Source organism: Vicugna pacos, chromosome 5, assembly GCF_048564905.1.
Source record: "Vicugna pacos chromosome 5, VicPac4, whole genome shotgun sequence".
NCBI lineage: Eukaryota > Metazoa > Chordata > Mammalia > Artiodactyla > Camelidae > Vicugna > Vicugna pacos.
In genome coordinates this window covers 57,918,522-57,945,630 of record NC_132991.1, presented here as the reverse complement: position 1 = coordinate 57,945,630, position 27,109 = coordinate 57,918,522, and the positions used below count along the sequence as shown (strand labels likewise).

The 27,109-nt window shown below is 40.5% G+C and overlaps 1 protein-coding gene across 3 annotated transcripts; it reads left to right on the top strand.

Annotated features, from left to right (window-relative positions):
• The first annotated feature begins 2,724 nt into the window (after positions 1-2,724).
• SLC40A1 (solute carrier family 40 member 1) lies at positions 2,725-25,235 on the top strand. 3 transcript variants are annotated; one of them, XM_006209991.4, is made up of 9 exons: positions 2,725-2,836; positions 5,535-5,721; positions 6,210-6,277; positions 11,297-11,456; positions 13,648-13,763; positions 14,802-14,928; positions 20,822-21,067; positions 21,889-22,542; positions 23,666-25,235. In XM_006209991.4, exons 2-9 carry the CDS (start codon positions 5,679-5,681, stop codon positions 23,977-23,979), a joined length of 1,728 nt encoding a protein of 575 aa, XP_006210053.3. In that variant the 5' UTR covers positions 2,725-2,836; positions 5,535-5,678; the 3' UTR covers positions 23,980-25,235. The 3 variants fall into 3 exon arrangements, with proteins under 3 accessions (XP_006210053.3, XP_072817398.1, XP_072817399.1); XM_072961297.1 differs by lacking the exon at positions 2,725-2,836 and adding an exon at positions 4,094-4,211; XM_072961298.1 differs by lacking the exons at positions 2,725-2,836; positions 5,535-5,721; positions 6,210-6,277; positions 11,297-11,456 and adding an exon at positions 12,945-13,098.
• The last annotated feature ends 1,874 nt before the right edge of the window (positions 25,236-27,109 follow it).

The window sequence follows — 27,109 nt, the reverse complement described above, 5'->3', positions numbered from 1 at the left end:
ATGTAAAATCTATGCTGATTATGCCCCCTTTTAAAATTCTCTTATTTCCCTTTACAGTGCCAAGAAATTCCTTTAGATTATTTTTGAGATAACAAAACATTTTTTATAAAGCCCCAACTTTTAATACTGATTACAAAATTCAGCAGTAAGCAGTCTAAAAATAAAACCAGAAAAACCCCCAAATATTTTATTTTGACCTAGTCTCCCCTTTTCATACCTTAAAGTATAAAATTGAGCCTTTTAACCAACCTATTTAATGTTATTTTATCCATCTTATATCCACACAGTGCTCTGAAAGGGGGACTGTATATCAGCTGGACCTGGGCAGTGGGCACCACCAGAAAGGTCTCCAACAGCTCCTGGGAGTAGGTGGTTCCTATCCTACCAAAGGGATGATACTCCGCCCACCTCACCCCCACCCCGAGTTTTACACTGGCCTCCACTATCAACACTTAGTTCTAAGCCCTACTGGTGCCCAAGTCCCCGTCATCTCTAAGGGCGCCAACAGGAATAAAAAGCCCTATTTATGCTTACTGGCATCACCTGTGTTGTCCCACGCTTATTAGGTGGCGACAGGCAGAATAACAAAACAGAAAGAGCAAGGGCTTTGCCATCAGACAAGTCTAGGCTTGACTCCTAGGCTCTACCCCTCTCTCAATGACCTTGGGTGACTTATTTAACCTCTCCTCGTCTCAGTTTCTTTTTGTGTATAGTGGTGATAATAATAGTATTACTTCATAGGGATGTTGTGACGATGAGACGAGATAACATCAGATAAGCACCCTGTTTAATATCTGCCACGATGCTCCACATATATGGTGCATTTTGGTACATGTGTGACTCAACACAGATAACAATGCAGTAAAACATTTCTGGCAGACATCCTTAGGAGGACCTTCTTATTCTATTTTTAACTATCCTTAAATGTTGAAATGATCTCTCTAGTCACTATTTTCCAATTGCAGCAGAGAGGAGGGCTGTGTCCAGGGCAAATGATGTGGGTCTTTTTTTTATTTTAATCATATTAGGGTCTTCCTTATTACAGGGTCTGTGTGTGCACAGATTTAAGGACCCAAGATGAGGCATATCATTCATCAGGAATTTATGGTTGTGAGACACCATTATCTTTTACTATGCTGTACTTATAACTGATGTACTATTATAGTTCGGCATTTTATGAGCCTCCTAAAGAACAGATCAACAGAATGGAAGTAGAAAGAGAAAGAAACAAACAAAAGAGCAGTCATAATGATCACATCAGTAAGAAACTGGGGTGGGGAGGGAGCTGGAAAATGAGGACTCTTGCACTGGACACATGGACTATGTCCCAAAGGGAACATTGAGGAACTCTGAAATTTTTGCTGAGAGCCCAGGATGTAAACTTCTTGCCTAAGTGTATGGCCAGCTTAGTGGGAATCAGCTTCAAGGTGCTGCTTAGAAACAGGGATGCAGTGTGGAGTGTCTGAGACAGATGACCAAGGGTATGAGCATGTGTGACACCAGAGCTCTTTGCTCAGATGGGTGAGGCTCTCCGTGCTGTCTTCTGTGAGGGGTCTGCAAGCAAACGGTACAACTGAAAAGAGTGCCAACAAGGTCCTGGGTTCAATCCCCAGTACCTCCATTAAAATAAATACAAAAATAAATAAACCTAATTACCTCCTCCCCCCAAAAAAGGAAAGAGTGCCAAGAAGAGCAGCGATACTGACTGAACATTGGAGAAATCCATCCCTGTTTATTCAGCCTGAGGAAGGCAAGGCTGAGCAAGTTCTGGTGAATGTGAAGGGAATATTGTGGCGATGCCTGGATGCATAAGAGAAACTAAACAGTTAACTCAGGTCCATTTTTTTTGTTTTCAGTGAGTGTGATGGACAAGGTGTCTCTTTTGGTCTTTCCAAATTCTCTTTCTTTTTAAAATCTCCTAAGACCACATTTGGCTTACATTTATCCCAATGAACACTATTACTGAAAAATGACACTTTCCATATGGGAGTGTATTTCTTTAAAGAAAAAAAAACTGAGGTAAACTTCACATAACATAAAATTCACCATTTTAACTAAAGTATACACTTCATAACTTTTAGTACATGCACAATGTATAACCATCGCCACTATCTAGTTCTAGAACATTTTCATCACCCCAAAAGGAAACCCCATTCCCATAAAGCAGTCACTTCCCTTTCTCCCCTCCCCCAAACCCTGGCCCCTGACAACCACTCACGTGCTTCCTGTCTCTGAGGATTTGCCTTAGGAATACACCTCTTTTGAAATCTTCTGAATTCTGCATTTAATGTTACAATTAGAAGCTATAGACTACTGAGTGTACCTGTGTGTGTGTGTGTGTGTGTGTGAGAGAGAGAGAGAGAGAGAGCGAGCGAGCGAGCTAGAGAGACAGAAATGAGAGAGAAATGAGAGTCAGCGTTCGTAAGAAACTTTGCAAGGTCAAATCTATTTAAAATATTCAAACAAAATGGAAACTTGGGAGGGTACTTATTTTTTAATTAAATGTCTGTAACTTAAATTAGGTGTCTGAATGTAAATAGCTCAAGGGTGCAGTCAGTTACATGATATGGAAATGTCATACAGTTCTTAAGATATGCCTGTAAGCATTGAGAAAGACGTTTGAATGGTAATGTGGCTTTATAGCTCCTATGTTAGGCTGAAAAAGTTTCACACCCAACAGAAGCTCTGTCCTGGATCTGAGCTCTTCCTGGAATAGCTGATGATAACCCTATTACTTTTCTTTAGAGCAGTGAAGTGGTGACCATTGTTTATTCTGCATTTATTTGTTCTGGTGAGCACGTCAGATACAGCAGAGGAAACTTAGGATGCCTGACCGGTAAGTGAAAAAGCAACTTAAAAATAAAATAGTAAAAACTCTTTTATTTCACAACCATAAATACTTACCAATATTAAATTAAAACATGCATTTTACTCTCGCTGGAATTTTTTTAAAGTTAATCTATTTGCAACTCTAAAACTTTGAGAATGAACTAGAAAATGGTCTTTAGAGCAGCTTTTTTTTTTGTAAACTGATTTAAGACTTGCATGATTTCCTTAGTTATGATTACATTGACAGGAAAGTTGTATTATCTGAGTTATGGAAAAAATAAATATGACTTTTGAAAGAAATCTTACTTCTTCAGCCAGTCAAGTGATACTTCAGAAGGCAGAACAGCCAGTCACGTCTTGTGATTTAAGTGCTGCTTGGTAATCTAGAACGTCAAGGCCAGGAGATTACTGTCATTTTGCATTTTGCGCATATTTTGAGGATTTTTATTCCATTTTCATTTTCAATTCCTTTCCATTTCATAAGCCCCAACTAATATATCTTGGCTATTCCCATTAATAAGGATTTAGGATTCCTTTGCCAAATCTCAAACACTTTACTGGTCTTGGTGTTATGGTTTCTTGTTTTCTTTCCAAATGCTTCACTGTGGGCTCCCATCTGTTCTTTTTGCACCTTTACTCTCAGTTGTACCTTCAGGGGACTCCTGATGGTAATGGAAAACAGTCTCCCCTTCACATTTTGAGCTATACACAACTTCAGTTTCGCATAAACATTTCTCAGGCAGTGTCCACCGGAAGTACTTTATTTTTTTAACCAACTGAATCTCCTTTAAGCCACCTGGAAGTTGGGGACTGCCCCACACTCCTCTTATGACAAATACAAAATAATGTAAAGCACTTGGAGATCCTTGTTGCTGAGAGACGCTGTGGCAAATGTGCAGTGTATCATTATCTTCTGTGCCTTGCTTGAAGACCTATCAACAAAATGCATCTCCGGTGAGAGATCACCATAATGTGGAGGAGTTTCATTCGCCAATTCCCTCCTTCTGCTGGTGCCTCACATAACCGTGCTCTCCAACTTCAGAAGACAAGCTGAAACCTCTCTAGGAGTGAAGAGAAAGGACTTGAAAGTGTTGTGAAAGAAAGGGGAAAAAGGAGGGCTTGGAAAGGATCAAGGCAATTAACAGCAGTAGGTAAACTGTAAATCCCCTATCTCTGACCTCCAGACCACATCCCAACCGAATCCAGCTGCACCCCGCCCGTTGACCTCTGGGGCTCCTGATTGGGAGTCTAGATATAGGGCATATATTCGTGTGTCTCCTTTCACTGAAGGGTGTCAGTCCGGCCTGTGCTCAGGGTGTGGAATCTGGTTGGAGTTTCAATGTGTAGGACCCAGTCCGGGGGTTCTGGTGAGACTGAGAAGGGTAAGGTAACCAGGGGGCTATAGGGATTCCAGGGTTTTGGGCAGAGCCGGATAAGGGGAGGAGGAAGATTGGAAATGACAAGGAAGGTTCAGGTCTGGAGTTCTTTAGAGTCATTCACCTGCTCCTTCAGGAGGCCACCGAATGGCTTTTTCTGGACTGGGACACAACTGGGATAACCGGTATTCCTGGTAACTGCCGTCAGATACTGGGCCTTTTGGAAGAGGTGTGGAAGGGACGTGCAGGTGCGGGCTGGGGCCAGAGGACGCTGAGGGAGAAGGAAAGATAATAAAGGAAAATGCCTGGGCTGCCTCCTCCTGGTTGCATCTCCAGGAAGGATTTGGAGACCCGAGTTCTGGGCTGGAGCTGGGTCCCTAAGTCGCTGCGGGACTTAACCTTTACAAGACTCCGTTTACTCCTCTGAAGAGGTCTGGACTCTGATCTCTGCGCCCCTTCCTGCCCTTTGATTCTGGTTCTTTGAGGGAAGCCCCGCTATGCAGTCCTGGGAAGAAAAGACATTCTCTGCCGCAGGCGGGGCCGGAATGGGGGGGGTGTCAGGAAAGAGGCTTCTGTGACACGGATTTTATTTATTTAGATACCTATATTAAAAATGATTTTCGTTAAAAAAAAAAAACAAACAGAAACAAGAAAAGCGTTCCCTCACCCCCAAGCCCAGGCTGGGGCTTTGCACGACGACCGTCGGCGGCCGCCTACCCCCGGGTCGGCCAGGCAGCGGGTGCGGAGCGCGGGTCTCCAGCCGCTGCCCTGGGCTTGGCGCACGCGTCTCCCCGCCGCCCCGCCGGCTCGGCGCGCCGTCCTGCGCCTCCCGGCCGCCGGGCCTCCCCGAGCCTCTCTAGCGGCCTCCCCGAGGGCGGAAAACCCGGCGAGCCCAGAGAAGGTCCCCGCAGGCCCGCAGGTTGTTTTCGGCCCCGTTGGACGCTTGCGCCGCGGGCGGGCGACTCCTCCTGGGAAGGGCGTGGAGGGCGGCTGGGCTCCTGGCCTCGCGCCGCTGGGACGCCCGGCTGGCGGGGGCGGCCCGCGCGGCGGCGACGGCGGCGGCGGCGGGAGCTCCGCCCCCAGCTCTGTATAAGTGCAGGGCTTGAGCCGGGCCCGCGGCGGCGGCGGCGGCGGCGGCGGCGGCACTGGCGGCACTGAGCACCCAGCGCTGCTCGGTCGGCCTGTTGAGCCTTCCCACCCGCTTCCATAAGGCCTTGCCTTTCCAACTTCAGCTACAGTGTTAGCTAAGTTTGGAAAGAAGACCAAAGAGACCCCGGGCCGTCCCCCCCCACCTCCCTCCCTTTTTTTTCTTTTTTCTTTTTGCCATAGTCGTTGTCGGGGTCTTTTTGCACAAAGCTGTTGTGGTTTTCGCGGTGGTCTCTTCAGTTCCTTGCACTCCTGTTAACAAGCACCTCAGCGAGAGAGGCAGCAGCAGCCGCGGCAGCAGAAGAGCAAGCGGAGGCGCCTGGTGTCATGACCAGGGCAGGAGAGCACAACCGTCAGGGAGGATGCTGCGGTGAGTTGCCCGAATACATGTGGTAGAAACCCACGCTGGGCTGTGGAGACCAGCAGCTCCACCCAGGTTTTGGAGTAATGTGGCTCAGCTGTTAACCAGAGTACTTTGTAGCTCTTTTGACTCATATTTTGGTGGGGGTTGAGGAAGAAAGGAGTTTCGAGATATGGGGAAGGAGCCCAGCGCTCAGGGAAGGATGGAGTAGACTAGACACTTTGGCTTGCCTTGTTGAAAATAAAATGGAGTTGAAGAATGTTGAAACAGGAGCTTTATTCACTGTATGGGAAGTTCTGCAGGTACTGACCAATAGGTCATGCTGAATTTTTAATCAGCCCATCAATTTCCAAGTGACTTGATAAAATGTACATAGTTTGCTCCACGCGTAGTTTTAATAATTATGTTTAATAAGAACAAATGAATAAGCATTCCAATCTTGGCTTACTCAAGTGACTAAATATGCTTTGTATCTTTCCCACTGTGTGTTTTTGCAGGATCCTTAGCAAACTACCTGACCTCTGCAAAATTCCTCCTCTACCTTGGTCATTCTCTATCTACTTGGGTAAGAGAGAATCTACAGTAATTCTTACAACATACTTGCACAATTTCTTGTTTCCTTTCATTTGGGCCAGTTGTATTAAGCCATCTTACAGCTTTGTCATGCAGAAAAAAAAAAACCCACACAGAAAAAAAAAAACAACCAAACACACATGCTTGAACAGAAAAGTTATTTTCATCAAAGATAGTTTCCCATAGGTGTTAGTAAATGTTATTTAATTATCGAGTTATCATACTTTATGCAGCCTGACAACTTTCCAAAGATAGGATTAGCAAGGACAGGAATATTTGCATTGTTTGTATTTTGCATTACAAAGCTTAGTAAATGATAATATCTGCTACTAAGAAGGGATAGATGTCTCATGGATCTTCTATTCTTTCACATTTTAACATATTTCTCTGTTTTCTTCTTTTGTTAAAGTGTTAAGTTCCAGCATACTGCATTATGAAGATACAGTAGAATAGTAGCGTGACTGACTTAGGCTGAAAATAGCATTCTAAGATTAATTGAAATATAATTGACCCCAAGAACAAATATCTGAGTGATGGAAATTCTGGTCTTTAAAAATGTTATCTGCAGGTAGAGATGTGTGGGACATCTCAGTCTTTCTTAAAAACCATCATCCAATGAAAATCAGCAACTGATTCATATTTCTTCCTCTGACCTCTTATGTAGTCTTAGAAGAGTCCCAGTGACTACTAAGAGTTTCTGTGGGCCTGAGTTGCTTCATCAATACCCCTAGCCCAAAAGAATAATCCTCAAAGGATGCTGGCTGTGTATTTAATTAATGATGATTAGAATCTTTTAAATTAAACAATTGGTCTTATTGTTTAAAAGCAATAAATCTGAGTATGTTCTATTAGTGCCTCATTCATGATATTTAATTTAAAAGACCCATAAGTAAGGAGAAAGAATTTTGAGAGTAAGTTTTGTGAATGTTACATTCTTTTTAAATTGGCAACTTCTATTGGATGGTCCCTAAGACATTTGTATGAGGAAACTATTGTATGAGGAAACCTGTACATATGCTCTTGGGAAATTATTAAGCTAGGTTATCAGCTCTTTAAGAAACAGCAATTCAAAGATGGCTTTTTAGAAAGGCCAGCTTCTATCTCCCTAGAGGCTTAGACAGGAATGACTCTGCAAATACATGTAAACAAAATGGAATTGGCATGAGTTTCATTTTCCAATAGCTGATAATTCTAAGTAGAAAACAAGTGAAACTACCCTTAATTAATCTAAATCAGTAGTTCTTCCAATTTAATTCAGTAGGTATTAAGAATTAAAAAATAGATAAGTGATGGAGGTAGTATCTGGAATTCTCATCTTGTGGTCTGGACCCATCTCTTAGGGGAAAAAGGTGCCTAACTTCCAAATACTGATTAAGTTTAAGGCTTATGTGACCTTTCATTATTAGGTTGGGAGGTCAGGTTTGCCAAAAGAGTGGAACTGTGACTGCTGTAGGCGGATTTTTTTTTTTTATCATGAGAAAACAAGAAAAGTGATAGACACTTAACCAACTCTTACAGTAAATTAAACAAAGGGAGTTCTTGTGGGAAGCTTGGATTAAAACAAGACCAAACCAAACCAAACAAAAACCCCCAGCAAATTACAGCCATGTGAGGTTTAGTGGATTTTCACTTTATATTGCAAAGGTGTGCAAAAGAGGAATGCCATCTAACTCTGGATAACTCTGCCTTTTGAGATTTGTCTCCTATTTGACACTTTGCCTGATTTTATTACAACAAAATATGTGTGCTTATTTATTATATGTATATACATACGTATACTTATCTATTTGTCCATTCCTCTGCCCACTCTGCCAAATCATGATTTCCTATACACTGAGCATACAGGTGTTAGGGTAGACGGTTGCATCAGATTAGATTTGTGTGAGGTTGGATGTTTTTATTTCTGACTTCTTTTCTACCTGCCAGTGGATCAATAGGTTTTACTCTATACTATTGGAATACAAAATATGGTAAGAAGTGGATCCTGCCATCAAGTCACTTACAATATAATGTAGTATGGGCTTTAAAAATATATCTGATCACAAAAAGGTAACTAACAGTGTAAGGCAGTGAAAAGGGGTGGCCAGTGTGTATATCTTACGTCATCATGCTGTGGACTGTCTCCATTTCTATGCCCGAGGTCTGCATGGCACCAGCCCTGACTTCCTTAAGTCTCTGCTCATAGAAGTCTTTAGCTACTTTCATTTCATGGAAAATGCCACCTTCCTGCCCCACCCTACTTTATTTTTCCTCATAGCATTTATACCACCTGACCTGTTCTAGATTTGATTTTGGTCTCTACTCACTGGGGTGCAAGCTGTGTAAAGCATGAATCTTGAATTTTGCACACTGCTGGATTTCTGGTGCCTGCAGTAGCACCGGGTACACAAAGTGTTCAGTGCGTTAATGACTGTGATCATACAGTCAGACATTCAGTTGGCCTTCAGCGTTCAGTCCACCGAAGGCAGATGAACATGTAAACAGATCTTCAAAGGATGATGAGAGTTTGTGGGAAGGCAGGAAACGGACATAAGGAAGGAATGGGTGGCCTTGAGATTGCACCTGGTCAACATTTGCAGAGATCTCCCAGATTCTTAGACTTTTTAAGTGTAGAATCTTCTTTTTCTTAAAGCCTAAACCCTTTGGAAATTAGGGTAAGTAGAGCAGTTTTATTCCTCTCTGTCAAGGAAGTGGCATGCCACCTAGGGATAAGCAAGAAAAAAAACTTCCATTTAGGAGTGCTTGTTTCAGAGGCCTACCACAGAAGAACCTAAACCACATTCTTTTGGAAAAAATATAGGAGTGAAGAAAAACAACGAAAAAAAGAGACGATAGTAATAGAATAATATTTCATATTCTTTTTGTTAAGGAAGAGGAAATTCACTCATGGAGGCAACCTGTCATTTGAAGCATTTATGTGTTTTTGTCTTTTCAGAAGAATGGAGCTTAGGATAAAATACCTGTTCTCTCCACATCCCATTTTATTCTAATCAAATCTAAATTTTCTTCTCTTGTTAAAGATCAAGAAAATAGCTTAATTTATTCTTATTGACATTTTTATCTTACTATATAAACTTGTCTTTTTATTGGTTTCAGGCGAATTGTATGTGTATCATGCATTTTTAATCATTTAGTCCAAAGGCATTTAAAATGCAATTCCTACTTAAGTGAAAAAAATTCTGTTATCGAAGCAAACTTTTAAAAGCTGTGTCAGAAATATGGATTATGGTACTGATTCATCCTCAAACTTCTTGATCATCTGTGGAACAAATCTAACGTACCAGAACAATATAGTTGATAAATGAGCCTCGGTTTTTGCCACTTACTCTGTATTTACTCTTTCATAACTGGGATCCACTGCGCACTCTCTCCTTTGTTGGTTCCACGCTTGTTTGTTGTGTGTCTACTCTGGGCTGTGCGCTGTGCTGACGGCTGAGAGTTTAGAGTGTTCTTGAGCTCACATTCCAGATCATCAAGTGAGAATCAACCAGTCTTTCAAACATGGTGCTTCCACTGGCTTCCAGTGTTTGTTTTAATGTTTACTTGGTCATTTTTACCCCTTGGGGACAAGGCCTTAATCTTATGTTAATTTTGAATTGTGGTCCTAAATTATGTTCACATTCCTTCACACCAAAATTCTCTGCCTTGGCGCTATCAACGTCTTGGGGTGGATAATTCTTTGTCGTGGGGGTCAGTCCCTATGCATTGTTGATGCCAGTAGTAAACCCACCCCTACAGTTGTGACAACCCAAAATAGCCCAAGACATTGCTAAATGATCCCTGGAGGGTAAAGTCTCCCTCGTTTGAGAAATACTGGTCTGCATGTTGTTTATTGTAAATGATTGCTACTGACTAATTTCTGCTAATGATTATATTGTGTATTTATTGCTAATGATTAGTATGTGCATCAAGTTGCTTTGGATTCATAAGACTGCTGCTGTCTTGGCTTTATTAAATTTAAAAAATCTTTTGACATACCAGGATAATACTTTGCTCTGTATGCATTAAACTTGTCAGGAAGATGTTAAGAGACTTTGGGAAGAACTAGAACTGTAGTACTATTTCCACGTAGGGTCAGATCAGTAAGGAGCCTAGCCTGGGAGTTTAGTTTCCTTAGTGATTTCTTGTAGGGATGGGTAATAGTAAAACATTGTTATCCTGTTTTAGGTTTTCACCTCGTAAGTCAGGGATGGAGCCTAAAATCTCATAATAAGATCCATTATAGATTTCTTACGCATGAATTTACCTGACTCATTTAAAAGTTTCTGTTATACCACATTTTGCAATGGTGAATTCCAAAATTCCCTATACAGTTGAGTTTTTTTTTCCCCTTTCAAAACTCATCTGTTAAAATGTTAAAATAACTTCTTGCTTATGTATTTATTTCTGATATCTTTATATGATGCCAGAATATGCCCATATTAACTTCATTTTTTTGATTGGTCTGCTGTTTTCTGACTCAAATTTATTTGTGATAGATTAAAGAATGTTAGAGTTAAAAGAAACTTCAGAGATCATATAGTCCATTTTACAAATTGGGAAACTGGCTTTTTCTGGACATTCAAGGTCCAGTAATGTTTGTGAACTATGCTGTAGTTTCATTCTAGTTCGGGAGCAGACTACTTTATGCCTCTCAAATTAGGATAGGTAAATTCCAGGCCCAAGTAGAAACTTGACACAAAAGGAAACAGATTTTATCTCAAAAAAAAAAGAAGCCTTCTTGGGCTTGGAAGTTATATTTTTTTCATGAATGATAAGGAGTATGTTTGTTTCATTAGCATTATGCTTTTCTCAAGTTTACTTAGTAATTGGCAAGGATATTCTTCCATTATGCCAGGACAAACAGTTTTAATACCTGACCATATTCAATCCATAGAGGAATTACTGACTTTGAAAATCTTACGATGTAGCCAGAAAGTGCCCTTTTGGTCAGGACGCAACTTCTTGAGTGTAATTGACCAGAAACTAAAGATGTTTCATCAAAACCTTTTCCCTTCTCTTCTTATTCAAGGGGGATCGGATGTGGCACTTTGCAGTGTCTGTGTTTCTGGTAGAGCTCTATGGAAACAGCCTCCTCTTGACTGCAGTCTACGGGCTGGTGGTGGCAGGGTCTGTTCTGATCCTGGGAGCCATCATTGGCGACTGGGTGGATAAGAATGCCAGACTTAAAGGTGAGTAGTGTTATAACTAAGCCTCTGTGTTTGTGGAACCGGTGCCCGAGCTGGAGGGAAACCACTGTGACCATTCCATTGCGGTCTGCACACCACAGCTGAGTGATGGGGTGCTCGGTGGTAGCACCTCTGCATGGAGGGGCCTGGGTGGGGCTCCTGCACGAAGTTGGGATGCCAATATATTGAGTTTATAGATTTTTCTTTTGGTATCTTTGGCTGTTCATAAATTCCAAATGTTAATGATTAACACCATAGCACTTCCCTGGGAATCATGTTAAACATTAAACGTTCACTTAACTCTGGCATCCTTTTTAACTGTGACTTCCACTGGAGTCCATTTAATGAGATGTTCCTGGGACAGCTTTAACATCTGTCCTTGGGGTTACTGTGTTTCATATAAAGGAGTTTGTAGGGGGTTTGACAACTATGGATTCAAGAAGGACTATATGAGTGTGGATCACAGAGAGCTGAATTATAAATTTTTGAGGGAAGAAGAAGAAATGATAATTTATTGATAGTTATTCTAGAGCATTAATACTGAAATCATTCAGTACTAGGTAGGAAAGAGAGAAAGTAAATGAACAGTTCAGTTATTCAGAATATAAGGGCACTTTGGATAATAATTCAGAGCAAAATTTCTCCAAGTTGCTCAGTTGATCATGTCGAGAACTGGCCATGTTTATCTAAGACATTGGGGAAAGACTGAGGTATTCATTGCAGGATGATTGCCTCTGGATAGAGAGCAACTGGACTGTCAAGTTCTGGGACTTGATGCTATTAAGTAAAATCGCCAAGATGGACATTCTTCTGCTTTGAGAATGGATAGACCAAAACACATGTAGAAAAAAAGTTTTGTGTCCTAGAAAAAAATTCCTAATTATTTACATTATTTTATGTAGGAACGTGGAAATGTTATACATACAGACCTTTAACCTGATGATTGTTGAGCACTGAAATTGTGGGCTAGGAAAGAACATTGAGTTGGGTGAAGAAGAGCATGGCAGGATAGCAATCTTGCACTTACCCCACACGACCAACTCATGTGTCAGCCTCCATGAAAATCTTCTTTGATGTCTCTAGGCTGAGTTAACCACTTTTTTTTCCTGCACTCCAATGAGGCTGTGTTAATACCTCTGCAGTGGCACTTTTGCTCTTACAATTATCTGTCCGCATGTCTGTCCTTCCTCTGGTCTGTGGAGTTCTGAAAGCTAAGAACCTCATTCAGTTGATATTAATCCTTGTGCAATGTATGAATGACTCATATGTTGGAATATTATTTCAAACTAATTTCAGAAGGCAATTTGTTTTGTCTTGAGGCTTTGTTCTAATGTTCCAAGCCAGAAGACAAGAGTGGTAATTATACCTTACATATAGAACCCTCCATATTTTTCAAAGGGCTTTCATAAGTATTTTATTTGAGCATCATAATGACTCCATAAAGTAAGGGAGGCAGGGATGTATTATCATCCTCACATTATAGACACAGACATAAGAGATTAAGTATCCTGCCCTAGACTGTCCACCCTAGTGAGTGGCAGAGAGAAGCCTACAAGGTGTCCTTCCCTGGTGTAGTAACCTGTCCTCATGCCAGCACTTTATCTTCACGGGAGCCTCACTCTAAGAAGCTGGCATTTCCTTTGAGGTAAGGTATAGTTTAGAATTTCATAGCAAAGGCGAATAGCATTAGTATACCAAAAGGAACACACTGCCGCTTTATTCTTGGCAACTTTTTACATGTTTCTTCTATTTATCCACACCATCTTATCTTCTCAAATTCAGCCTGCCAAGTAGGAGGTTAAGGATTCCGTGACCTCTTCCTTCGCCTCCTCCGTAACCTCCTACATGTTCTTACTTTAGCTTAAGCAGCAAAGGGCTAAAAGGTGGGTCTTGTCCATGTAATGACAGTAAACTTTCAAGAGAATAAACTAAATGAAAATGTGGTCACTAAGAACGGCTTCAACTAACAGGAAAAATGGTGGCTGTTTCATTATTCTGACTGCAGGTTCCTCTGGTCTGGGGTGATGTGCTAGGTCCTGCTGGACATAACTGAGGCAGGATTTACTTCAGAAATGTTTTTATTTCTTGTAGTAATTTACACATGCATTAATATAGTAGAACATTGATGTGTGGATAAGAACAGCTCCATTGCGATGTTTTGGTGTCTGAACACCTTGTTTCTCCCTCTGTTTAGTGGCCCAGACTTCACTGGTGATCCAGAATGTTTCGGTCATCCTGTGTGGAATCATCCTGATGATGGTTTTCTTACATAAAGAGGAGCTTCTGACCATGTACCATGGATGGGTTCTTGTAAGTTCTGAACAAAATTCTTAATGGCAGAAAAATTGAACATCTGGTAGTGGTAAAAGATGAAAACCTTTGAGGCTTCGGAGTGTCTTTTTGCAAATAGGACCTATTAATATTCATCTCTGTGTCTACTTTGATATCCCCTACCATTCTTATTTTGTTTGGGTTTGGGGTTTTTTTTGCCCCTAACAGGCATTCATCAAGTATTGTTTGAATTTTGTCCTAATTGTTTTTTTCCTATTTGTTTTTTTATGGAAGTTTTAAGAGTTTATTAAATAATTCAGTTGTTAGTTTTCAGCTCATTCGTATTAACCTGCAATTTGTTCACACCATGTAAGAAATGTTATCCATCTATATATTCATCAGTCATGATCGTGTTCCTCCAACAATAGGTATTTCTGTTTGAGATAACTTCTCACACTCTGACTTCATGATAGTTTGATGGAAAAGTGGACAGAGATGAGTGTAGCAGAAAACAATGGATTTGATGTCACTATTGAATCTTCCTATGTATATTTGGATTGATATTGTTGAGTTTCAAAGCCAGGTAGGACAAGAAATCTTCTAGTCTATTCCCTTTATTTTGCTGATGAAAAAAACTAAGACATAGTGATGTTAGCTGATTGCCTGTCGCCGTGCAACTGGAAAGTTCAGAACTCTGATTTAAATATGGGTCTTTTTACTTCCCCCTCAGTTCCCTTCTTTCCAAAGAAGATACTTGTGGTTGAGATTAAAAACCACCCCTATGTTAACACTTTATAACTATGTCACGTAAATGTGCATATGACTATTAAAATTTTTGTACTATGTGTACCATAGATGATACAGATTAGAAAGATATTGTGCCCTTTTATTTGACCCCTGGTATTTAGTGTCTCATGTCTAAAAGTAAAATGATATCTTAAGATTTTATGAAATGAAATTAAAATGAAAATTTTATTTTTATGCCACCAAAGACCATTTTAAACTATATTGTGCAGTGGAGTATGTACAGTGTGGTAAAACTGACATCTTAATCAGTTTTTCCCTGTAATCCCTTAGACATCCTGCTATATCTTGATCATCACTATTGCAAATATTGCAAATTTGGCCAGTACTGCTACTGCAATCACAATCCAAAGGGATTGGATTGTTGTTGTTGCAGGAGGAGACAGAAGCAAATTAGCAGGTAATTTGGTTTTCTCTTTCAACTAAATGGGTTATACTAGGAATCACTTTAAATCAGTGGTAATAAATGAGGCTTAAGCCTTTTTTCTGGGTGCTTTTTAGGAATGATAATTTGAAAGCGTAGTTGTCTTCTTACCACATTATTAATCTCAATTCAAAGATCTATCTCACTTTTATGAAGGTGGTATAGAATAGTGAGTGGACCTTTTTTATTCTATGCAAACCTGGCAAATAGAACATTTCTTTTGAGTTCTTTCTTTTAGTTCTGTTAACTATTTCAAATTGTTTACTTAATACTTAGAATGGTGAAAATCTGACATGGGATTTTATCAGTCATACTGTTACTACCATTATTTACTGGTCATACTATGGATATTATTTTTATCCAAATCAAATGGAAATAATTAAATTCTAGGAGAGACTCTAGAAGTTAATTCCTTCAACTTTAAAGTCATAATTGATGACTTTTATTGCATTATGTATGATGCAATATAATTGGTGTTATGACTACTAAAGAAATAGAGGGCAGAACATAGGTTTTTAAGAAGCTTACATCTTAGTTGTCCTTTGGAAACATACACAAGAGGGTAAACAAAGGCTGAAGAATGCTTACAAAGCAACATGTCCTATTACATCAATATTACTTGGGCTCAGAATAACCTCCCTCCCTCGATATTCCCTACCTGCCCCCCCCCCATACAGCACCCAGACACAAATTGGATTGAAATTACACAGGGTAAAGGATGAAGGGTCCACCTGTCTGCCGATCAGTTCAGCTGAATCAACTCTGCTGGTCCGCGAGATGATGGGTATCACAGACACATTGCCCAACCATCCTGACAGACACGAAAACCATTCCCAAGGACTTCAATGACATATCCCCCGACACAGAGACAAGATTAGGTATTGGGGTCAGTAAGCAACTTTGTTTGACTGGACATGTGGTTAAAAAAAAGATAAATGGTTGAGAGAAAAGGAACAAAATCTGTGGAAGTCTAAAGTGGGTAAAAGAAGGATTTGCTTAAGTCATAACTTTGTGATAGCAGTAATAACACTGCTTGAGATAGGAATACCACAGTGATTTTAGAGGTTGATAAATGTAGAAGACGAATTTAGCACATGTGAGTCTGTACTGCAGGAAATTCTCTCTGGAGCGAAAGTAGTGATTCTCATTGATTTCTCTTCCTGTGATCATTTATTAATAGGAAATAATTCCATATCTCTTTCTGGCACATTGAATTATAAGATAAAGCTCTGTCCTTTTAAAATTTTTTTTTCCTGTTATTTACTTGCTCTTTTTTTAGTGTACTGTTTTGATGATGTGATATGTGTTCACGTTTTAAAATTCAGAGGGTACAAAAGGATATATTTTGAAAACAGATCACACATATATATCTGTTGAAATACATTTGGGGAAAAAAGGTGGCTTTTTAAATTACTTTCTTTCTCATACCTGAATTTCTTAACTCATGTTGACTCTGTGAAGTGTGTATAGTCTGTAATTGAAAAAAAAAATCTAAGTAAAGAGAAAGCTACCCAGAATCTTCAATTGGTGCTAAATATCTAAATAAATAAGAAAGAAAAATAAAGATTCCACATAACTTTGGGGGGCTCTTTCTGACTACAAAGTGATATTCCAGAAAAACAACAAAAACATGACCAGCCATTCCTCAGCTGCCTGTCTTTATATGAGAAATGACTGCAGAGTGGAAGAATCCAGCTCACTAGACTGTTTTCTAACCTTCTGGAGTTTCTCAAGTTTAAGAAAGGAAGTAAGCTGCCTGTTGAGCTCTTGTCCACCGGGAATTAGCTCAGAGAGCGGTGCTCAGCCGGTGGTATGGGTTAGCAGCCCGGCGGAGGAGAACCTCCATGCTTACTGTTTTCCCTCAGGTTTTGACCTCCCTGTTTGTTTAAAAATGAGTTAAAAACAGGAAACAGAAACTGCTCCAGTCCTGACAGTCAGCAAGGGTATAACCACAGATTTTTGGTACCATTCCTGCTGAGGCAGAGTTACAGAACAGAAAAAAGGAGGAGGGTAAAGGAAAAAGAAGAGAAAGGGGGAAAAGTACAGGAGGAGGGGACTCCAGCTGCCTTCTTAGGTACCTCTGATTTTGTGTCTCTACACAGATGCACCTACTACTGTCAGGAGTAATTTGTAATTTATGTTTATGCAGGCAGATTTTTGAGGTTGCTGGCAAAGACTGTTGGAAACCAAGTGGGAGACCGGGCAGGGCCAGTTGCATCCGTCCGTGTGTGTGTGTGTGTGTGTGTGTGTGTGTGTGTGAAATGTGTGTGATGGGAAAGGGTGTGCCCATGCTCCTATTTCCTCATCCCAATGTTTCTTGATTTCAGAGCAGGTTTTAAAATTGTAGGTTGAGGGGGAGGGTACAGCTCAGTGGTGGAGTGCCTGCTTAGCATGCACGACATCCTGGGTTCAATCCCCAGTACCTCCATTAAGAAATAAAGAAAGAAAGAAACCTAATTCCCCTCCTACATACAAAGAAATAAATTAAAGTTGCAAGTTGTATCATAGAAGGTAAAGAACAGTTTTCCCTGGAAGGTTGAAAAATTTTACAATTTCAGTGGCATTGGGTCATAATATGGCTGTTACCGTCTAGTTTAGCCAGCTTCTGAAAAGACATTCTCTTTCCACATAAGTACTGTTAATTAATCTTTAACTAATTTGTCTAGGTACTTGATTTAGTGTTTTATTAAAACATTCTCTTGAGCCATGACCCTGAGCCTGTCAAACCTGTTTGAAACTCACTTCTTTGCCAGACTTTTTATTCTATCTGTTGTTTTTTAGTTCATTTCCTTTGTTAATCACTGTTAATAGCTTCTGAGGTTTTTCTTGTCCATCGTTCTAGAGAAACATCTGCCTGTTAGCTTGATCAAGTATGGCAGATATATTTCTTGTTTGAACTCTACTGACTGAAAATTGATTTCCTATTTGAGATCAACAAACCTGCTAGCTGCTATTTGCTCAGCAAATCTGTTTTTCAGTATTATTCTATGAGATGTAATATACCCTTTATAATAGCAGGCAATAATTTAATGTCATGTTCTGTGCCACAGCTGTAGCTGAAAACAGTTAAATTGGAATTAAATGGGCACGTGTTTGCATGTTTGCATAAGAATAAATATACATTTGCAAAAAGAATATGTTTGCACAATCAGAGGACTGATTCTTTAGCCTCTTACCAGTAAAAGTCTTTTTTAAAAATTATTATTTAATTCATTCTACTTCAGAAAAATAAAAGCTGTTTTCTGACACTACATTACCCTAAACATTATAGAAACTGGTGGCGTTAGGAGGCTTAACGAGCACTCGACAGAGGAGGTGGTGAAAGAGTAGCAAATGATTTTAACTGAATTTTGTTGTTGTTCTGCGGCTTTCAGATTCAGTGTGTATTTTCACTAGTACTTGATTTCTGGATCCAAATTATTGAGTTATTTGGATCATTTCTACGCTTCCTTGTTAGCATATGAGTTGGGAACTTACTAGTGGGCAGCAGATGGAAATGAATGAGGCCTCTGCAAAAATGGTTGTGTATGAGATCAGTGAAAACTGCCTTTGCCTCCCAAGTGAAAGGTGAGATAAGTCAAAGTTCTCTTATCTCATGCAGGCATTATACATGCATAGGACTAATTGGAAGGCAGTTGAGGACCAGGAAGAACTAGAAGAATAAAGTCAATTTTCTGTTAATGTGCTTACTAGCCACGTATCGCTTTTCCTCTGAGGCGCCCCACATAATTGATAAGGACTTGCCCTATTAATTTTCAGTATCCTCTGTGAGACAGAGAACAAGAAAGTAGGTTGTTTTCTTGACTTCCTCTCCTTTTTCATCTTGTCCTCCATTCCAACTCAGCTCTGTGTTCCCCTGGCCATACCCTACACCTGGTTATCACCGCTAACCACCCCCTTTCCATCATCTCAATCTTAGGCATCCGTGTCTTGAACTACACCTCCTATCTTCCTAGCTCGCTCCTGGTGCCCCAGCCCCAGCAACCCTCCATCCTGGCTGGCACCTACAGGTCATTAATTCCACTGCCTTTTCACTACTCATGGCCTTGCTTGTCTCAGAAAGAAGTACCTGTGCTCACTCTTTCCAACTCCTTTCCTTGGCCAGGGCCTTGCTTTCCATAATGCCAAGGGCAGCAGTCACATTGTGAGTCCAGGAGGTGCCACTCACTTAAAATATAATATAAATGGTGTCCCCTCGAGTTGGCACCCATCTCTTAAAGCAGCTTCAGTCAGACATTTGCCCTCACTGCTCCACCAGAACTGTTTTATTTTGGGGATTTCCAGTACCTTCCATGTGACGTTCCATGTCTCCTCAGTGCTCGTCTTTCTTGACTTATCAGGAGCACCTGCCAGTTGATTACTCCCTTCTCTGAAATCCTGTTATTACCTCTTGGTTTCTAGGACACCACACTCTCCTGGTTTCTCTCCTCGTCTAGTTCCTGGCCTCTGAACATTGGCATGCTCAGGACCTAGTCCTCAGGCCTTGTCTCTTCTCAGTCTACACTCCCCTGGTGATCTGCTCCAGTGTCACTGCTTCAAAAATCAAGCAGCTGGTGACTCCCAAATCTGGCACCTAGTTCTTCCCTAACCTCCAGACCTGTATGTTTACCTGTGTGCTTGGCAGAGCCTCTTACATGTCAATAGGCTTATCAAAATCAGTATCTCTAGAACCAAATGCTGATTCTTTTGTCCCAAACCTAATTCTTCTGAAGTCTGTTTCTTTAGTGGGAACTCTACCTTCCAATAGTTGCTCAGGATAAAAACTTTAGAGTCATCTCTAATTCCTCTCTCTCCCTCACATAGCACCATATCTAATCTGTTTGCGAGTCTTCCTGATTCTACTAGAAAGTGTATCCAGTATCTTTTTCTCCATTTCCATTGTTACTATCCTGCTCCACGCCACATCATCTCCTACCTGTCTCCTTGCCTCTGCTGTTGTCCACGGCCACCACACACACTCACCCTGCCCTTTCTCATCACAGCAGCCAAAATGAACCTTTAAAAGTAGGTCACATGGTGCCACCTCTCTGTGCATTAGCTTCCAAAGGCTTCCTAAGTCACTCAGTGTAAAAACTGAAGTCTCAGTAGTAGACTAAGACCGTACATGATTGAGCCAGTGTGCCCTCCCTCTCTGACCTCATCTCTTCCCAGCCTTCCTCACTCTGCTCCAGTCCTGCCGGCCCCCTCACTGTTCCTCTGGGCATGCTCCTTCTGCCTCAGGACTTCTGCATTTCCCTTGGTCTGGAATTATCTTTTCCCTGATAGCCACGTGACTCACTCTTTTCCTCCTACAGCTTCATGTCTTTGCTGTGATGCTCTCTGTTTTCAGTGAGTTCCTCTCTGATTTTGCCACATAAAACTGAAGTTTCCCCCTTCCCCTGAGTGTTCTCTGTGCCCCTTTTCTGCTTTACTTACCTATAACATTTAATGAACACCTGATATGCTGTATGTATCTATGTGCTTGTTGATTTACTGTGTCTGTTTTCCCATGGGAATGTAAGCTCCATGAAGGCAGGGAAGGCTATTCTTTATTTTTTGTCATAGTGCCAGAATGGCACCTAGCTCCTAATAGGTATTTCATAAATGTTTGTTGAAGTAAATGAGTGTAGAGTTACTACTGTATTCATTTTTTATAAGGTGATATTAGACTAATTTGTTCGATCCCAAGGGATTCACGATTTTCGAGGCAAATTTATGGCTTGATCCAAACAACGAATGATTGTCTAATAAAGTGATTTGCTTGCAGAGTGCTTTTAGAAAGTTATAGTTTAGGGATCCATGGTCTCGGTTTGTGAGTTTGTGTTATGTAAGTGGGCAGTCTCTCTTTGATGGGTTTGCACACTTGTCTACCCCTTTCACCTCTCTGTAGATATGAATGCTACCATACGAAGGATTGACCAGTTAACCAACATTTTGGCCCCCATGGCTGTCGGCCAGATTATGACGTATGGCTCTGCTGTCATTGGCTGTGGTTTCATTTCCGGATGGAATTTGGTGTCCATGTGTGTGGAGTACTTTCTGCTCTGGAAGGTTTACCAGAAAACCCCTGCTCTAGCTGTGAAAGCTGCTCTTAAAGTAGAGGAAACTGAGTTGAAACAGCTGAATTCATACAAAGGTAAACTCAACAAAATGATCAATCCTCTTATTCTGCTTCTTAGACCTTAAATGTTGGTCAAGACCAAAATAATACGGAATTTATATCAGGTTTTATTACCATGAAGGCCTGCATGAGGTTAAATATGTCAACTTGGTAAATGAGTCAACAACCATGCTTTTGAGGGTCTAAGGAACAAATCTGGGCTGAACTGCAAGGGGTTGTAATGGGACCCCTGGCCCTTTTCCTTAAGGTGAGCAGTAAGCACAGAGGGGTGATTAATTGATGGATGACCTGGCAAAGCTGAGCCATAGGAGTGGGAGGAACAGTGGGGAAAAAGAGAATTAGAGAATTCCTAGGAGTCTCCAAAGAAGAGGGTTACATGCCATTTGTAGGACAATGGGAGGGAGTGAGGACATGAAGGTGGGCATTTCTCAAGAAGGGAGGAGGAAATTGGGCTTCTAGGCAAATGGAATCTTAACAGGACCCCAGAAAATAAGAGGCTGTGTTTTGCCAGACAATTATTATATTTCATCTGATGAGTTGTCTTGCTATTTACTTTGCTGGAAATATAATTTCAGGGTGAGGGGCAGGGAGGAGAAGGAGGCATCAATAGTTTCTTGTTTATTTAACATAAATGCTGCTTGGAGATTGTTCCTTGGCTGGAATTTTTAGATTAATAAAAGAAAATACATATTATATGGTAGTAGCTGGGGTATCCATGAGGGAGGGAAAGGGGAGAAGAGAAAACACTGAGTAAGATAATTGGCTTTTCTCCCCATGTCCTCTCCCTCAAATAAGGATGTCTTTTTTTTTTTTTTAATGATATCTTTTATTAACAGAAACTGAGCCAAAACCCCTGGAGGGAACTCATCTAATGGGTGAGAAAGAGCCTGAAATCCACGAGCTTGAACCTGAGCAAGAGCCAAGCTGTGCCTCCCAAATGGCTGAGCCCTTCCGCACCTTCCGAGATGGATGGGTCTCCTATTACAATCAGCCAGTGTTTCTGGCGGGCATGGGTCTTGCTTTCCTCTATATGACTGTCCTGGGCTTTGATTGCATCACTACAGGGTACGCCTACACTCAGGGGCTGAGCGGGTCCGTCCTCAGTATTTTGATGGGAGCATCAGCCATAACTGGAATTATGGGAACTGTGGCTTTTACGTGGCTGCGTCGAAAATGTGGCCTGGTTCGGACTGGCCTAATCTCAGGATTTGCACAGCTTTCCTGTTTGATCTTGTGTGTAATCTCCGTGTTCATGCCCGGAAGCCCCTTGGACCTGTCTGTTTCTCCTTTTGAAGATATCCGTTCTAGGTTCATTCAAACAGAGCCACTTTCAATTACACCTACAGAATTACCTGCAATCATCTCTACAGCTGAAATACACAAGTCAAATGAGTCTGATCCTGCTAGTATTATCCCAGAGATGAGTCCTAAATCTGTGCCCGTAACCTCTGTCAGTCTGCTGTTCGCAGGCGTCATTGCTGCTAGAATCGGTAAGAAATCAGTTTTGTATGTTAATAAAGTGTCTGCAATGCAGGTTCAGAGAATAAAGCATTAAGTGGTCTGAAATATTTGCTGAATGTTAATATAAGCAAAATACACTATTTATTCTTATGTATTAGAATCATTTATTATGAAATTTTTATTTTATAGTTTAAAAAAACTATATTTGTGTGTGTATATGTGCATATAGTTTCTTAAAACATGGTTCGGGCTTGAAAATTTTTACTAAGTGGATATCTTAGTCTTTTAATTTAGTTAATTTTTAAAAAGATGTTATCTATAATAGTTATGCTTTTAGTAATTCAGAGCCTTTATATTTCTATAACTCTACCAAAAGGACTGTAATTGAGAGAGTATTTCTGTGGGACAAGGTAAAAAAAGTGTGTTGGGTTTAAATTGTAAAGAAAAGAAAAGACATAGCAGTTAGGGAAAAAATCCTTCAAGAGTATTCTCTACATGATGTGTATTTATTGTATCCTTTGCCAAACAAATGGGTTTTATAGCTCTAGAAGGAAACATAAAGACATCTGACAAAGCAAAATTTAAGTAATCATTAATAGAGTACTGATGAATTATCTCCGCCTGGATTCATTTTTGAAATGAAACCGTGTTTATCTTGTGATACAAAGCAGTTCATTAATTGATCAAAGACATTAATATTTAAGCAAGTCAACTTTATTGTAGGTGCTTTAGAAGTATTAAATGTACTAATGGTTTAAAATTTCCTTACACTTTAACCGTAACAATGTGTTAGGTCTGTTCATTTTAAGCTTTAAAAATACTAGTACTTACAATAAGAGTCATTGTCTCTGATTTCAGAATTTTGCTTTCATAGTATGCATAATCACTGAAAAATAGAATTAAGAGGTTTGTGGTTTAGATTTATTTTTGTCTTGTGGCTGTAAAAATAATTTCTTGAAGCCACTAATAACCTAGTATTCATTAATGAAAAAGAATTCTCTAAGGCTAGGCTGTGATAAATATACACGTGGTAACTTTAAGGTAATAGGGCTAAATATGTAGTTTGCACACGTCAACAAATTTTTAATCTATAAATCCAAAGTGTACAGCTATAAATTAAAATTAAGTCTCTAAAAATATCTTTTATTACAGGTCTTTGGTCCTTTGATTTAACTGTGACACAGTTGCTGCAAGAAAATGTAGTTGAATCTGAAAGAGGCATTATAAACGGTGTACAGAACTCCATGAACTATCTTCTTGATCTTCTGCATTTCATCATGGTCATCCTGGCTCCAAATCCTGAAGCTTTTGGCTTGCTCGTATTGATTTCAGTCTCCTTTGTGGCAATGGGCCACATCATGTATTTCCGATTTGCCCAGAAAACTCTGGGCACCCAGCTTTTTGTCTGTGGTCCTGATGAAAAAGAAGTTACCGATGAAAATCAAACTAACACATCTGTTGTGTAAGACAGTTTAACTGTTGCTCTCACTGTTACTAGATTATGAGGGGCCTGTGTGTTTATTTTGTACTTTAGAATCCCAATAAATGGCTGGGTGTCTCTCTTTGGTTTTACCACAGCTATACCTTGAAGGCTAAAAGCTGTTTAGAATATCTTAAGCCAGCAGAAATGAGCTAGTTATTTTCCCTTATATTCAAAGATGGAAAAAAAATAGGAAAAGAAAAACTCGGTTTAAATACGGAGACTAAAATGGTGACACTGATTTTTCTCTATTTCTCACGAGTAGATAAAATTTACATAAGTGAGTGGTTAGTCATGTGAAGTAAGTTACTCTTTGGCAGATACTTGTTATCTGTACTAGATCCAAACATGTCAGTTTCCCCTAAAACTCACTCTTGTTCACTAATTTACTTTTTAAAAATCTCATTCTCAGTGGTATTATAAAAACAAATCCCCTTCCAAGTGTGAAGATTAAAGGTTGATAACCAGTATTCTCTTCATTGATCCTCTCAATCTTAAGGGATTTACATACATATGTAAAAAGGAAATACTTAGCTGAAATTCTCTAACAGGGCTTATGGTTTAGCTTTAGAGAGCACCTTTGTAGTTTTATTATCAGATAGGGCAAAATATTGTATTAAGTATATGTAGCACTTCATAAAATGGCTGTCATGTAAGCTGCAAAGCTGTGAAGTAGATTTATAACACGCCAGTGGGTTGGCCATAGAAACTAGAGGTTAACAGTCACACGGAAGGGCCAGAACCAAATTTAACTCACACCTCTCTCCTTAATGATCTCTGTCTGGGAATGTGAGGGAGTTAAAGGCAGAAAGCAAACCCAAACTTGGAAAAGGTTTTGTTTTATAAATCACTTGATTTACTTACAACATGCTCTGGCAGAGCATTTTTCCTTTTACTGTTTTGTACCCAGGAGTTATTTTTACCTAGTTGTAGAGGAAGACTGCTCATGAATGTATCCCTTTTAAATGCCTTTGATAACGACGGAGGAAAAAAACCCCTTTTGTATATATTTTTAAAAACTGTTTTGCAAAACATTTTGCAGCATGCCAGTACCAACGGGGTCCTTTGCCTTAATCATTCATGCACTTTCGTGGAGACTGCAATACATTGCTACGAGCACTTTCTTGATCCTTGAGGTTTAATCTTTTTCTTCTTTCTGTAGTATGACATAATGATTTACTATGTTGTAAAATCTTTCTAAAATATTTCTATATAAAAACATTAAAAAAAACAAACCCTTGATTTCTTCTTCCTGATTGTGTCCCTCAATTATTTTAATACTGTTTTTGTTACAGAACCTGTTTTGGATAATGAATTTTTTTTTTCTCTCTGAAGGTGTACAGTTTCATAATAACTCACAATTTTTAGTTTTATCTCCCAGCTCTTATGTTTAGCTTGTGGTGGCTTGGAGAAAAGTGTAGTAAACATGAGGCCCAGGACTCATTGTTTGACCTTGAAGAAGTCATATGAAGCTCTTTTGAGTTCTATTGTCTATTCTGTAAATTGGAGATGATATTGTAAAGCCAGCCCTACCCACCTCACAGCTTTTCTGGCTGAGTCAAGTCAAGACAGCTTTTGCAGAGGCACTTGGTGGACTGTATGACAAGGCGTTAGTATTGCTAGAAGTTGGACCTAGCTAATGGCAGAGAGTTAAAGTTAGTCCTGGTGATAGTCCAGAGAGGGTCGAGCCACGTTCTGTAATCAGCAGGCATTTGCTGGACACGTGATCTGTGTCCCACATGGGCTGGTCTTGGGGGGTGCAGATTTGACTCACACAGGTTGATCAGAGGTTCCTTTTCTTTCCCCCCAAATCAGGAGGCTGAGAACCCCTGGTGTCATCCCGTGGCTACTGATCTGCTCCTGCCTTTTGAGCAGACAGTAGGCGCCCCTGTTAGTGTTGGCTGCTGTCTCGAACGGGTCGTCGGCTTCCTCCCACAGGGGTCGAACTCAGGTTGAGATCTGCCCTGAGCGTCTGCAGCTGTAATGGGAGGCCTGGGACCTTGTACAAATGAATGGAACTGTCCTGGCAAAGGAAGGTCTCGGCTCTCAACATGGGCATCTTGCCAGATGGTGGGCCTAGTGGGAGAGGCCCTGTGTGGGAAAAAGGAAAATGGAGTTGGTTCATAGGAAGTTTTACAGGTGCCTCCATTATCTTCGCAGAGCAGGAAGCAGAGGGAAGTGGAGGTGAACGGCTGCTGGGCTGGTGGGACCGCTTCAGGGCATAGAAGTAGGGCGGGGTCGCTGACGTGTGTCTAGCTGTGTTTCTAAATAGGGGGACAACCTCAACTACCTACAGGGTCAGTTAGATAATACAAATGAGTAGAGTGAATTAGCGACAGTCTTTCATTTAACATGTAATTGCATTTCACAAAAGTATCACTATTCTCACTTAAAAACAAATGATTGCTTTTTTTCATGTTCCCTATTCCATGCGGGCTTCTTGCTGTTATTAAGTTGGTTCTTTCCACAGAGGCCTTCCACATCCTTCGTCTGCATATTAGACACAGGAAAACTATATTCATTTCCAAAAAGAAACATGCCTACTACCATCTTCCTTTCTTGAAACATCTGGTTTGCATGACAGTCCTTTCATTGCCCCCACCCCCACCCCACATTTTTAAAAGAAGAGAGCAACGAAAGGGTATGAGTAAGAGAGAACTTCCCTGTTGACTATAAGACAAAAAAAGATGCAGGAGGTGAGCTCAGTCCCTGGACGCGCTGCTGGGGAGGTGACGGGGCGGGACTGGAGCGCACACCCCACACACCCTGATGAAGGAACAGCTGTCAGCAACACGGGTTGCGGGCCCTCTCTCATCCTGTCTTTTTTTCTTTCAAGAGAAGCTGGGCGTCTGGATCTGTGTGTGCTGTCTCCAAATCTTTAAATACCGGCAACTAATTTGAAAATGCTAAAAATGTTTTTCTAGCCAAACAAAATACATCTGTGGGCTACCTAAGAGCCTCCCCTGGGCCACCATTTTTTAAAGTTTGTGTCTAAGAGGATGGTTTGTGAACAAGAGAGTGGTATTTGAAAAAAAAGTGGAGGAAAGAGGAAGTCTACATCCAAAAATTGTGGAGTACAGGGAACAGGAAACAACTTGGCAGACACATATTTACAG

Coding starts and splice junctions, on each gene's coding strand:
- SLC40A1 (XM_006209991.4), top strand. CDS start 5,679: ATGACCAGGGCAGGAGAGCACAACCGTCAGGGAGGATGCTGCG. Junction 13,764..14,801: donor TGTACCATGGATGGGTTCTT/GTAAGTTCTGAA, acceptor GTAATCCCTTAG/ACATCCTGCTATATCTTGAT. Junction 14,929..20,821: donor AGACAGAAGCAAATTAGCAG/GTAATTTGGTTT, acceptor ACCTCTCTGTAG/ATATGAATGCTACCATACGA.